The following is a 15,100-nucleotide window of genomic DNA, read 5'->3' as shown; positions in this document are numbered from 1 at the left end:
CATACTATATATTCAATTTTTTCTTAAATGTGTTTTTATCCTGCTATATTTTAGCCAGAAGGCATCAAACGGGAAAGTCATGCTGGTTTCACACTGGATCCCCAAGCTGTATATGGTATGCAGAACGCTTTGTACTTTACCTTGTATAAATACAATGTGTACAATTCATATTGTTGTTATTGATGACAGTATTGTTAAGTGATCATTAATATTATTGATAATTCATAATAGTGTACATTGTTATAGAGTAGTAGCATTGACAATGTGCTTTCTTCACAGCAACTAAATATTTTTCAAATACCAACGTTATATTAAGTTCTAGGAGAGAGACAAAGTAAGTAGTCCTTGCCCTCATGGAATTTATAGTCAAATAGGAGGATAAAATGCCAATGTAGTGATAATACACAATGTTCCATGGTAGCCACATCAAGCAGTTACAAAACAAAATACTGTGTGAGGTCTGCAGAAGGAAGTTATTATTGGTTAGGAGATCAGGGAAGACTTCATGAAGAGGGAGGCTTCAGATGAGCTTCAAAGGCTAGGTAAGGATACAAAGGGCAGCTAGGTGGCACAATGGATAGAGTGTGAGGCCTGGAGTCAGAAAGACTTGAGTTCAAGTCTGGCCTTAGACACTTTCTAGTTGTGTGACCCTGGATAAATCACTTAAACCTGTTTGCCTCAGTTGCCTCACCTGGAAAATGAACTGGGGAAGGAAATGGCAAACCACTCCAGTGTCTTTGTCAAGGAAATCCCAAATGGGGTCAGAAGAGTCAGAGACAACTGAAAAACGACTAAACAAAGGATACAACAACTAAAGAGAGGGAAGAAGAGCATTCCAAGAAAAGGTATGGAGACAGAAGAGCTCAGTGAATTTTCAGAGAGCCACAAGATTACATGGAAGAGATGCATGAGATGCATGGTGGGTATGAAAAGGCTGAAGCACATTACCAATGAAGAATGGTGCAGAAAAATCAATCAGCTGAAAGCCAACCTACCAGCTAACCTCAGCTAGACCATTTTCTCAAAGCATGTGGTATGGTACTGGTGGGGATGAGAGGAGAAAAGAAAAGGGTCTGGAATTGTCATTCTTGGCAATAAGATAACAAGTTGGTAAGGCTGGAGTAGAGACACTGATTATCAAACAATGACTAGGAAGCAATCGAGAGGTAGTGGAAAAATCTCTTCCCTGGAAGTCAGGGGCCTGTGTTCAAATTTTGCTTGGATGCTCACTATGTGTGTGATTTCGGCAAGCCATTTAACCTCCTTGGGCCTCAGTTTCTTTATGTGGAAAATGAGGGAAGGGTCAGACTAAATGGCCTTTCAGACATCTTCCAGCTCTAAATCTATGTGATTATGCGAAATTAATTTTGCAGTTTTGTGATTTTTTCCAATGATGTTCAGAAGCCCAGGAGTAAGAGGGAAGAAATCAGGCGAAGAGAGTTACTGAGGAATGAGAATGCATAGGCCAGAAATGTAGAAGGTCAAAGGAGCAAGTGATTTCAGGGCCAAATCTACTTAAACACTAAAACTGAAAACCATGGAGTCAGAGCTGGGTATGCAGACAAATGAAGCCAGAGTTGAAAGATCGATTGGGGGAATAGGGATGGGTCAGTGAATAAGAGGTCACAATAAGGGTAAAGAGTATGGGTGGTGTGAGTTAGAGAGTGAGATAGATCAAAGATGGGGAAGTTATGGGCAGAGGAGAGAATTTCAAAATTTCAAATATTAAAGGTGGTTCATCTCTGAAAATTTGTATGGTCTTAGGTCTGACTGTGTTGGTCCGTGGCTGCAGTGGGAATGAGAAGGAAACCTTTGAAGCAGTGGTTGAGTAATCAATAAACAAGCATTTATTACATACTAGGTACTATACTGAGCACTGGAGATAAGAAGAAAAATAAAATCCATTGTAATACGTGTTGTCAACAGGTAGCTAGGAAGCATGGTGGATAGAGCTCTGGGCCTGAAGTAAGGAAGACCTGAGTTCAACTCTAGCCTTAGACACTTACTAGCTGTGTGACCCTGGGCAAGTCACTTAACCTCAGTTTCCTCAACTGTAAAATGGGGATAATAATAACATCTACCTTCTAGGGTTTTGTGATGATCAAATGAGATAACATTTGTGAAGTGCTTAGCATAGAGCCTGACATATACGCCATTCTTCATTGGTAATATGCTACAGCCTTTTCACATACACCATGTGTCTGTGCATTGCCCTTTGAGTGACCTTCAACTTTAATTCTTCAGAAGCTGTGGTACTCCATGACTCAGCCATTTGATTTGATAGAGGAAAATGCGTTTTAAAGGCTCTCTTCCCACAAGGTGTCTGTCATTCATCTAACAAAAATCACAGAAAATTCTCTGGCATAGTGGAAAGGGCACTATATTTAATCAGAGGATCTAGGTTCAAAACTACTAATTATCTATATATCCTTGGACTAGTCATTTAAGGGAAAGGGCAGAAGCATTTATATAGGAACTAATATGCACCAGGCACTATGTTAAGTGCTTTTACAAATATTATTTCCTTTGATCCTTACGACAATCCTGCAAGGTACATATTACTGTTATACCCATTTTATAATTTTATTGAGAAACTGTATAGTTTTATAGTTGAGGCAGGCAGGGGTTAAGTGATTTGCCAAGGGTTACACAGCCAGTAAGTATCTGATGCTGCATTTGAACTCAGGTCCTCCTAATTCCAGGACTAGTACTCTCTCACAATGTTACCAGTGACCTCCATTTAACATCCTCAATCCTTAGTTTTCTCATTTTTCCCTCATTTCTAGAATGAGTTTAGGCTCATGATGACCTCTAAGGTTCCTTCCATCTTTAAACCTATGATCCCATGTAGCAACAGAGATAATTTTGTTCATTAACCCTCTGTTGGTGATATCAAAAGAGGCATAAAACAGGGAGCTGAATGACCTTTAAAGGTCACCATTATGAAGGATGCACAAGACAAAGTCCACTTGGGAGAGGGATTTCTCATAGATGAGAAGGTCTTCCAGATACTCTTTAAAGTAATAAGTTTAAAAAAGAATAATTGACTGATTTTCTTTATGTAATTAAATAACCAAATGATCATGTAATAATGACTGACTAGCTCTTATTCCTAGAAAGAAATTCAAGTTCAAAAGTTCTCTTAGAATTAGAAGTTCAGATAGTTATTTTATATCATTTGCTTGATAATTTAGATAACGAAGCAAATTATTTCATGAACCCATTGTTGGACTCATATGTCCTCCCTATTACCCATAACTTGGTAGTTTTTCATTCTTGCTGAAATTAATTAGAAGGCTGCATATATCTGAGGACTAAAGAACGTAAATACATCAGTATCCATGAGCACACAATTTGCCCAGATGGCACATATACATAGGGATTTACATATATCAGGAATTCATCAAATATTAAGGTAAATGATTAAAGAAAAGATATGATGGATGAATAGCTGACATTTTCATATCACTTTACCTTGCATGACAAAGAGCCTTAAAAATATTAACTAATTTGATCCTCATAGCAGCCTGATGAAGTAAGTACAAATACTTATACTCATTTTATAGATGAGGTTCATAGAGATTAAATGACTTTCCCAAATTTATATAACTAGTAATTGACAGAGCCAGAACTAAAGAACCCTGGTCTTCTAATGCCAAGTCTAGTATACAAAACAAAAACACACAAAAAACCCTGAAAATATTACATTGTTGGTATTTTGAATGAATGAGTAAATTCACTCAAAGAAAACTTCTAATAATATATTAAGTGATATGAATTCATTTTGCTTCAGAAAACAACTCTGTTGTATAAATGCAATAATTTGCTTCCTCACGCTAAGGTAACAATAGGATAAACGTTAACTAAGAAATTGAGAGCACTATTCTAAGATTTTGGCAAAGCCAAGAAATTATATCCATGTGCACTTCAGGGGAGCAGGACACGATATAGTGAATATGGATGTTTTAGGCATGTGAACAAAGCAGAAACAAAACCCACTTTCTGCCCCGTGTCCAAATGCTAAACGATCTCTCATTACACTCTAACAGAAATCTCCTCCAAATTCTCCTTTCTGGAGTAGTTCTTGGATTTAGTTCTGATAAATTTTATTTTTCAGTCTCATGGAATTATCTTGAGTCCCAGAGTACCAATTTGTCATTTGCCTCCCCTCCCTTTTTAGCACTCTGTCTTCCATACTGATGTTATAGTTTGCAGCTTCCCTGGATTCTTCCATCTTCATTCTCCTGTGTGTGAATGAACATCTGGACTTCCACACTAGGAATGATTTTTCATTTCTGAGTAAATCTCGCCAGGGAGGTTAGGGTTATAAAAATAATCTGTGGCTGTTTCCCTATTTTCAGCCTTCCCAGATGACGATTTCTTTTCCTTCTACACTTAGAGGCAATTTCAATGTATTTCAATGTATGTCTGTTCAGTTATTGTTATTGCTGTTGTTATTGTTGTTGTTGTTTTTAATTGTGAGAGTTCATAATGCCCTCATCTTGAGGCATTATATTTCCAGAAATGTTAACTCTCATTTTTACATAGATTACTACTGTGTCTTCATATCCAGCTCCAATCTTTCTCCTGACCTCCAAATCTACATCAATTAACTGCCTTTTGAAACTAGATATCCCATTGGCATCTCGAGTGCATGTCCATAACAGAACTCATGATCTTCCCCCAAAAACCTGCCCTCACTTCAAACTTCCTTATTTCTGTAGTAGACACTGACAACCTTTTAGTCACCCAACTTTGTAATTGCCAAGTTATCCTTAAATTTTCCCTCTTTCTTACCCCCAAATCCAAACAGTTGTCTTCCTGTTAGTTCCTCTTTCACAGCATCTCTTGTACCCACTCTATCTCATCAGTCACATAAACATTGCCCAAGTTCAGGCCCTCATCACCTCTTTCCTGAATAAATGCTATCTTCCTGACTGGTTTCCTTGACTCCAGTTTCTCACCTCTTTAGTCAGTCTTTCTGACAATTTGCCAAGGCATAGATCTGACTGTGAAGTCATTGCTCTACTCAAAACCTTCAGCAGATTCCTATTGTCTTTGGTATAAAATGCCAACGACTCAATCTGGAATTTAAAGGTCTTCTCATTTATTTCATATTATTCCTCCTTCACCAATTATTTGTATCTGACCAAACTGAACTACCAATTGTTCCCCAAACTGGATCTTCAGCAAGCCTTTATTAAGCACCTAACATGTGCAAAGCACACTATGCTGGGCTCTAGGAATATACACAGTTAAAAATGAAACAGTCTGCACTCTCAATGAGCTTACATTCCGCTGGGAGGAAACAATATATGCACAGATAAATCATTGCAAAGTATATACAGAGCAAATGCAAAAAATACGTAGTGATTTCAGTGGGGAAGGAACCAATCATTGTGGGAAGGGGGGGGAGGAATCAGGAAAGGCCTCCTCTAGGAGGTAGCACTTGAGCTGAACTTTGAAAGAAACTAAAGACTTTAAAAGGTAGAGGTAAATTGGGGCCGCTTTACAGGCATGGAGGACAGCCTGTGTGAGGTCATAGGAAATGGAATGAGGCACACAGGCAGGAGTGTGCAGAAGCAGCTTGTCCAGGATTGCAAGAGCTAATTGTTAAATTTTCAGTGTGACCATTTACACTTTGGATATCAGCAAATGCTACAAATCAGAATTTGGTTTATTGTTTTGTTGACTATCTAGAATTAAGAAAGTAATGGAGAAAGTGTTAAATTATGCAAATTAAACTTAAAAGTATATTGTGTATGTGTGTGTATATATACATATATATATATATATATATATTTTGGAGGGAGGTCCAGTTGTTAAATATTTACTAGCATACACCTGGATAAAGAAGTGTAAGTTGACAAGTTTGGCTGGACCATAGAGTATATAAAAGATGAAATCAGTTTGGAAAGATAGGTTGGAGCAAGATTGTGAAGGACTTTAAATGCCAAGTAGAGAAGTCTATACTGACAATTGGGAGCCACAAAAGTTTCTTACACAGGGGAATGACAGTTAGACCTGTGCTTTATGTGGGGTCCAGTTATGGTCTTCTTTTTGGGGGGAGGCTCTTTCATCTACTTTGTTTTCTACAATAGGTAGGAGGGTCAGATTACCAAATGTCAGTCCAGGGAAGAGATCATATGGGCATAGAGAGCCAAGCTACTTCTCAAGAATCTGGGGGAAGTTAAACATAAGGCTATATGGATACTGAAGAACTGAGTCGGAAAGACAAATATAGATGTTGCCACTTTTACAGGAATATTCCCTACCCACCTCTCACCATGGGAGGGCAGGTCTGAAAGGGAAATAAATGATCCTAATTCCACTGTGAATATTCACAGTGGGCTAGTGTGATCCCTGAGGATGCACTCTGGGAATGGTTTGCTGGGAGAATGAAAGCCAGCGAGTACAGGAGGCTTCAAGCTCTCAGGGCTATGGGGTTTCCTAGGAGCTCCTTGTTCTATATGATCAGAAGTGTGTGCTTGGGAAACCAGGATGGTGATAAGATTTGTGGTCTTGGCAGGCGTGGTGGCCCACACCTGTAATCCCAGCTAACTAGGAAGCTGAGGCTGACAGATCTCTTGGGCTAGGGAGTTTAGAGATGAAATGGACTATGCCAATTAGGTCTCTGCTCTAAGTTTGGCATGAATATGGTGAACCCTTAGATGTGAAGGGCCACCAGTTTGTCTAAAAAAAAGGGCAAACTTGCTCAGGTCAGAAATGAAGCAGGTCAAAGCTCAAATGTTGATAAGTAGTAGGGTTGGGCCGTGAGTAGCACTTGCCTGTCCAGACTGAGTCAAATGAAAACACTCCATCATTTAAAAAAAATACTTGAGATTTAGTTATGAGAATTCTAATGCCTTAACCCCATGCCCTACTCCATGCATACACACATACACACAAAACAAAACCATTACAACATGAACATTGATGAAAGAAGTTCAGATCAGATTTTGTCTAGTACACATTATTTGAACCATGAGCAAATCGGAGCTTCAAGTCTCTGTTTTAGAAATAAAATATCTAGTGTAGGATACAGGGCAACCTAACCTGAAAAAGAGGACAAAAGGGTTTGAAATTTGCCAAGCCAAGAAAGTAAATCCAAGAGGCTGTTCAGGACTGACACCCTGCTAAGCTAGAACAAAGATTCAACACAGTCAACAAAAAGGAGACCAATTACTGAAAATTGTGTGACTGAGAAGATGTGGTTTTCTATCCAACATCACTTATAAATTCTGTTTCGTAATTCTTCAAAATCACAAAATCTTGGAGTTTGAAGCGACCTCAGAAGTCATTTGGTCCCACCCATGCTTTAACAAGAATATACTTCACATCATTTCTGAGAATGGGTCTTCCAGACTTTACTTGAGGACCTTTAGGGAAGAATGACCCAGGAACTCCTGAGGCATCCCATTTCACTTTTGGAGAGCTGTCATGGATAGGAAGTCTTACCTTCTATCGAGCCTCTATTTGCTTTCTGGTCACTTCTACCTGTTGCTACTTGTTCTGTGGCTAAATGGAACAAGTCAAATCATCCTTTCAGCTGAAAGCCCTTCAAATAATTGAATAAAGTGATCATTTTCCTCTTCTCCCCTCCAAGAGAAACATCCTTAATGCCTTCACTTCATCCACATTGGACAAGATCCTAAGATTCTTCACTATCTTGATTTCTCTTCCCTGGACTCTCTCTAGCTTATCAATTTCCTTCCCAAAGTGTATCACATAAAACTCGAAATGCTGACCAGAACAGAAAATAGCAGAACTATCATCTCCCTGTTCCTGGGACTCTATTCCTCTCACAATGCTACCTAAGGCTGTGTTATCTTTTCCCCCTGCCATATTACTATGACATGGCACAAGGTAGTTTAAAGTCATCAAACCAAGAACTTTATCTATGATACCCTATGATATGAGGTTCGTGGAATTGTGAGAAAAAAGCTTGAACAATAAACATACTGACCCAGCAAATAACACTATAGGGGTTCCTAGGATGGTGTTGACTCATATCAAGCTTGTAGTCCACTAATAACCCCAAATCTTTCACACATGAACTGTTATCTAGCCATAACTCTCCTAGTGCAATATCATCCACAAGGAAAATTTTCTAATTTTAACCTCAATAACTATAGTTTTAATTTAGCTATATGAGTGGCAAAAGTATAGTTCTTGTTGAATTATCTTTTGCAATGTAAGAGAAAGGTAGAATATAATTAAATCCACAGATGATCTCTAAGTCTAATTTCTGCCATTAGCTTCAACTTTCCTCCCTCTCCTTTCCCTCCTTATCTTGCAACCTATCTTTTATCATGGTCTCTAGGAAGTAATGAAATTGACTGACGTCCCTCTTTTCCCTTTTCTACATGATGGTGGAGGTGCTAAGATGAAGCAAATTGGTCATAGGACAAGCAGAAAGGAGAGAGGGGAGGAGCAGTTTGTTGGAAGTTAGTGTTCTCCCCAAGAGTCCTCCATAATCCCAATAAAACCTTCCATTTCAGGTTCCATTAGCATACGAAAAGAGTTCCAGTACAGGATACCATTAGATATGGTGCCGAAAACGAAAATAGAACGGACTGTGAGTGTAAAAGGTAAATTGAATGTTGCAATGGGTGACCACTTTTGTTCTCTGTCTCTCTGTCTCTGTCTCTCTCAATAATGGCATCATATTGATAAAGCCTTTTCCATATTCTCACCTGTATCATTTCATTTGAGCCTCCAACAGGCTGTAAGGCAGGCAAGTCAGGGATTGTTGTGCCCATTTTTTGGATGAGAAAACTGATGCTTAAAGAGGTAAGTGAAGTAGCTTCCCAAGGTCACATAGCTGCTAAGTAATAGAGTTACAGCTGGAACCCAAGTCTTCTGGCTTCTAGTCCTGTGTTCTTATCATTGCCACATGTGACCTCTGTTGCAGAAATCTTGTACTCACGAGCATTCTGCCTCTTCTCCTTCCAGCTTTTGGAATACACACAAATGTACTCTCTGGTATTCTAAAGGTCAGAAGATTTTCATCCATGCCCTTTGTTGTTTTTCTTTTTTTCACTGGTTTTGTATCTAGTTTAAGAGGAGAATAATTGTTGTCACAGACTGATCAGCCCCTGGCTTCAATACCTCTCTAAAACAGAATAGGAAAAGCATCAGATTGAGGTTTCACAGACTGCTCCTACAGGACCAGGAGAGTGCCAATATCATTTACAGGCAGCCTTCCCTCTCTCCATCCTTTTGTCTACCCCATCCCCCTTGTTACATCTGGCTATCTTCAAGGAGAAGGCTGTTCTCCCTAAGAAATTTCCAAATGGAGCAGCTGTTAAAACACTCTACAGCTGGAAGATGGATATTTCAGGGGTGGGGAACCTGCGGCCTCAAGGCCACATGGCCCTGTAGGTCCTGAAGTGTGGCCCTTTGACTGAATCCAAACTTCAATTTGTTCTGTGAAGTTTAGAATCAGTCAAAGGGCCATACTTTAGGACCTGGAGAGCCACATGTGGCCTTGAGGCCACAGGTTCCCCATCTCTGGACTGTTTCCTTGTGTAAAATTTGGGAAGGGAAGTCCTTCCTGGGATTATGAGAACCTATTGTCCAAGATTCCCTGGCATTGTCACAAACTGGAAACCTGTGTGTGTGTGGAGGGGGTAGGGAATGATGGAGGTGGTGGTGGTGATAAAATGTTTCCATGACCCCTTTGTTTCCATGCCCCCAATTGGTGAATGTCGATATAACAAATCACCTTATGTACAACAATGATGTTGGGAAATGACCTTCCTACTTATAAAAGGGGAGAAAAATAGGCGCTCTTTTCCTCTTTACAGTTTGCTATGCCACAGTTGGGTGGTAAGAGAAAATGTCTAAATTTGTTTTGCATCTTGGGGGGCGGTGTGGTTTGGATTGACAGGAACTCTTATTGGTGAGGTGATTTCTGCAGTCCTGACTCCTGAAGGCATCTCCACTCTAAGCCATCTCCCAAAGGGGAGTGCAGAAGCAGAGCTAATGAGCATCATTCCTGTATTCTATGTCTATCATTACCTGGAAAGTGGAGATAATTGGAACATCCTTGGTGCCAGCCATATAATTGAAAAAGAGAATATGAAGAAGAAAATGAAAGAAGGTACACATGGACTTCATGTCACTTATTTAAGGGTTCTCCTAACTTCCAAATGCAGCAATTTTTTCCCACGAGGTTACAGAGTAAAAAATGTAAACTAGCCAGTAATTTAGAGTAGCTAAATCAAACTCCCTCCACTAAAGCCTTCATACAATGCCTCACATAGGCTGGAGGTAACTCTAGATTCTCTATGATCTTTCTAGCAAGCTAGAAAGTCTTTGAGTAGTAAACTAGTGACTATGTGGCTTTTGTCCAAGGATCAGCCTAGGTGAGTTCAGAGAAGATCATTCCCTAGTTGGCTACCAGGTGATGAATTTTTCAGCTATGTGAGCTCTTACCATAAATCATTAAAAAATTTTAATCAGTGGAGGGAGTATCCACTCTAATGAAATCATGGTCCCATGAAGAATTGAAACATCTAATGAATTAATAACACATAATGTGAAGAAGTTATTAGATCCTTTATGCAACAACAAAAGAAATAATAATAACTATTAGTTAAGTCTTTATGGCTATAAAATGCTTTCCTATCCATTTTCTCATTTGATCCTCATAATAGCAATAAGCAGTATATAGTATAATTATTATTATCCTAGGGTTCCAGCTGTAACTCTATTAGGAATTTCCCCTAATGGCTGCTTTAGGCACATCCCAGAAGTTTCAGGATGTGCGGGAATAGCTACATGGCACAGTGGATAGAGTGTTCAGCCTGGAGTTTGGAAGACCTGAGTGCAAATCTGGCCTTGGATACTTACTAATTATGTGATGCTGGGCAAATCACTTAACCCTATTTGCCTCATTTGTGAAATGAGCTGGAGAACGAAATGGCAAACCATTCCGATATTTTTGCAAAGAATCCCCAAAAAGGTCACAAAAAGTCTGACATGGCTGAAAAACAACTGAATAACAACAATCTCGTTGTGTAGATGAGGAAATTGAAGGTCTGAGAGGTAGGATAGTTTGCTCAAGATTTATAAGGCCACGTAAAAACTATTAACTAATGAATGGTGGTACTAGAAACAAAACTCAGTTCTTCTAGTTTCTAGCAGTGTGTGATTTCCACTATAGTTTGCCGATTGGTGTTGAGCTATTTGTATGAGTGCTTTATTAATACTCAGTTTTTAAAAAACCCTTCCAATAGCAAACTGTATTGTAACTAGAACTAAGAGGTGAACTATAGTCATTAAATGTTCTCTAGCAGCTGATGTGACTGCCAGTTTTTTAGCAACTAACAGACAAGTCGCCTGCATTGCAAACCCTACAAAACACACCCTTTTTGTCTGAGAATTGCATGCTCTATTTGATAATTCCCTTTTCTTTCACATTATCCATAAGGACATCCACAATAAGTCAAGTGAATACAATTTATGGCCAATGCTGAAGGAAACTCACAGTTCCTAGAGAGTAATGAAACACTCTAACTAGCAACTCAAGCCAGTGAAACACTATGTTCTTCTTTTGTCCCTTAGGGATTATAAGTATCCTGTCTTACAGAAATGTAGACTACTCTTATAGCATGTGGAAGGGTAGGGATGCCAGCACCTGGTAAGTCAACATTTCTAATGTACTGATGTTTCCTAAAGTAATTCATTCATTGTTTTTTTTTTAATTTCTTAATCATACTTATCTATTCAATGGTATTTTTTTTGTTTTCAATTTTGTTTTTCCTTGATTTTTAGACTATTTTTGTATTTCATTGTTCTTTTTAAAAATTTGTTGCTTTTTTAAAGTGTTTTTTCCAGTTGCATGTCCAATTCATTGACCTGCTCTTTTTCTCTTTCATTGACATAAGCATTTAGAGAAATAGAATTTCCCCTAATGGCTGCTTTAGGCGCATCCCAGAAGTTTCAGTATGTTGTTTCACTGTTATTTTCTTTGATGAAATTCTCCATTGTTTCTATGATTTGGTCTTTGACCTACATATTCTTTAGGATAATATTATTTAGTCTCTAAGTTTGAATCCTTTTTTTCAACTGCTCTTTGTTGATTGTAAGTTTTATGGTATTGTAGTCAATAAAGGCTGTATTTGCTAAATCTGTTATTCTACATTTGCTTATGAGGTTTTCTTATGTCCTAGCACTTGGTCAATTTTTGTCAAGGTGTTATATGCAGCTGAGAAATATGTGTACTCCCTTAAATTTTCCTTCCGGAACCACTAGAGATCTATCATATCCAATTTTTAAAAAATTTTATTCAGGTCCTTAATTTCTTGCCTACTGTTTTTTAGATTTTCTAATTCTGAAAAGTGCATTATGAAATCCCCAACTATTTTAGTTCTACTGCTTATTTCTCCTTGAAATTTGATTAACTTCTCCTTTATATTTAGATGTTATGTATGCCCTTTAGTTCATACATATTAAGCACTGATATTTCATTGTCAGTGGTACCTTTAAACATAATATAGTTTCCTTACTTATCTTTTTGTCTATTTTTACTGTTGCCTTATCTGAAAGTTGCCATCTTTTCCTAATTAGTCTGAGGCATAGTAAGTTCTGTTTCAACTTCTCATTTTAATTCTCATTAAATATTTATTTCAAGTATGTTGCTTGTAAACATGTTGTTGAATATTGTCTTCTAATCCATTATCCTGCCCCCTTCCATTTTATGGGTGAGTTCATCCCACTTGTAATCATGTCTGTCATTGTTCATTGTGTTTTCTCCTTGTCATATCCTCTTATAATTTTTCCCTCTTTTCCCACCCCACCCCCTTCTTTACAAAGACAGAAAAGGGTGATGAAAGAAAAGAGATGTGATTACCATTAGCAATCGATAAATGAGGTAGTCTGATCCTAGATCTTGATCACTGTTTCTTACACTTCTGTCCTTTTAATTCCCCCATTATGTTCCACCTTCCAATGCTCAAGTTTGTTTTGCTTGTGACTATTGCTTTCCCAACTATATTCTCCCTCTTAACCCTTATCCTCCTCTTCTGTCCCCACATATTTATCTATTGAATTTAATGTGTTTTTATGCTAAATTATTTTTGTGTGTGTTTTAGCTTTGCCTAGTTCAGATAAGATTGAAATCAATGGGATGATCACTATCTCCAATCTTACTCCATATTTGCATGTTTTTCTAATTATTAGAAATAATAAATCCCTCCCTTTTCTTCCTCATTTTTTATATAGTGTGTTTCTTTTCCCCAACTTTTCTTTCCTCTTTTAAAACCACCAAAACATAACAGAATCACACCTACATTCTGTATATTATTTCTTCATCACCTCTGTGACTTTTGAAGACAATGAACTTCTGAAAGGACATTTACTCCTTATTTCTTTATTAGAATATAAGCATTTCATCTTTATTTAGCTCCTTCCAACTACTCAGATGTTTTTACCTCTCTAGGTTTTTCTTGTCTTCTGTGTGTGCTATTTCAAGTATCTACCCAGTTCAGGTCTTTTCATAAGAAATGGTTAAAACTCATGTATTCAGGTAGGTAGGTGATGCAGTGGATAGGACATGGAGTCAGGATGACTCGAATTTAAATTTTACACACTTAATGACTGTGTGACCCTTGGAAAGTCCCTTCTTTCAGCTTCAATTTCTTCATCTATAAAATGAGTATAATACCTCCCAGAGTTGTTGTGAGAATCAAATTAGGTAACATGTATAAAGCAATTTGTAAATTTTAAAGCATTGTATAAATGCTAAATAATATTAATATTCTATGAAAGGTTTATTTCTTCCCTCTGCAGGATTACATTACATTTCATAGAATATGTTTTTCTTGGCAAATCTTTTTCTTTTACATTTTAAGATATCATATTCCAAAATGACCTCTTATTTATGGAGTTTGTAGCATAGTCTTGTGTTATCCTGACTATGGTCTCTTGATCTTTGGTTTCTTTCTTTTTGGCTTCTTTCAGTATTTTTACTTTGTTGTAGAAGCTCTGGATCTTGTCTATGACAATCCTGGGTATTGTCAATGTGACATTTCTCTCAGGAAGTGACTGGTAAATTCTTTCTATTTTCATTTTGACTTCTGGTTCCAATGGATTTGGGTAGTTTTCTCTTGTGATTTCTTCACAATATAGTATTCAGGTTTTTTGTTTGGTCATGATTTTTAGGAAGTCTGATGATTTTTAAAATTATTTCTCCTCAATTAATTTTCTGGGTCAGTTGTTTTTGTTAGCAAACACCGTACATATTCTTCTAATGTTTTAATCTTTTGACTTTGTTCTAATATTTCTTGTTGTCTCATGGAATTATTAATTTCTATTTGCTTTATTCTATTTTTTGGGTAAGATTTCATACCTTGTATACTATTCTCATTCAGTTTTTTTTCCTTAACAACTCTAATTTCATTTCTAATTTTATTTGTTATTTATTGCTTCATTTCTTCCATTCACTTTTGGAATCTTTATAGCCAAGCCTTTCTTTTTCCCCTGAGGTTCTACTTGGATTTGTTGGGGAATTATTCTCTTCTTTTGGGGTTTAGTTATTGAGTTTTTCATAATTTATAGTATGTCGTCTTCATTGTAGTTAGAGTTTTCTTCCATTTACTCATATCTCTAGCCTCGGTTCCTAGATTGAAACTTTGTGCCGGGTTAGGCTAGTCCCTGTTACGTTCTTGGACAGGGTGATTGGGATCTGTTCGGTCCTGTCTCCTCTTCAGTCTGCATGCTGCTATAGTTCTGGATGGGTTGTTTGGAATCTGATCTTGTCTTCTTTCCTAATTCGTAGCTTCTTCACCCATGTGGGTGTTGGCTTCAGCTTTATTTCTATCTCTTCCTCTTTGCATGATCCCTAACCAGGAACTGGCTCCATAGCTTCCTATGGCCTTGACAAGTTCCAATTTCATGTTCGTGGAAAAGGATAACAGGATTTTGAGATGAAAACAACTTTAGAGATCCGGTTGTTCACCCCGCTCTCAGTTTACAGTGGAAGAAATTGAGGTCCATAGTGGTTAAGGAACTTGCCAAAGGCTGTGCAGGCACTGAGGACTGGAGTGAGGACTCAAACTCAATGTCCTCTAACTCAAGATCCAGGGCTCATTTC

The 15,100-nt window shown here is 37.8% G+C and overlaps 1 protein-coding gene across 1 annotated transcript in view; it reads left to right on the top strand.

Moving 5' to 3' along the window:
- LOC114047344 (complement C5-like) overlaps positions 1 to 15,100 on the top strand; it is a 120,548-nt gene that overhangs the window by 50,118 nt on the left and 55,330 nt on the right. The window contains exons 22-25 of the mRNA XM_027868145.1: positions 55 to 115; positions 8,502 to 8,591; positions 9,893 to 10,105; positions 11,572 to 11,647. Of these exons, the coding sequence (XP_027723946.1) occupies positions 55 to 115; positions 8,502 to 8,591; positions 9,893 to 10,105; positions 11,572 to 11,647 (440 nt within the window). The remainder of the gene's footprint in view (positions 1 to 54; positions 116 to 8,501; positions 8,592 to 9,892; positions 10,106 to 11,571; positions 11,648 to 15,100) is intronic.

The sequence above is a fragment of the Vombatus ursinus genome, unplaced genomic scaffold (genome assembly GCF_900497805.2).
Source record: "Vombatus ursinus unplaced genomic scaffold, bare-nosed wombat genome assembly UNPS02014786.1, whole genome shotgun sequence".
In the NCBI taxonomy this organism is placed as follows: Eukaryota; Metazoa; Chordata; class Mammalia; order Diprotodontia; family Vombatidae; genus Vombatus; species Vombatus ursinus.
This window is presented reverse-complemented; position numbering and strand designations above follow the sequence as displayed.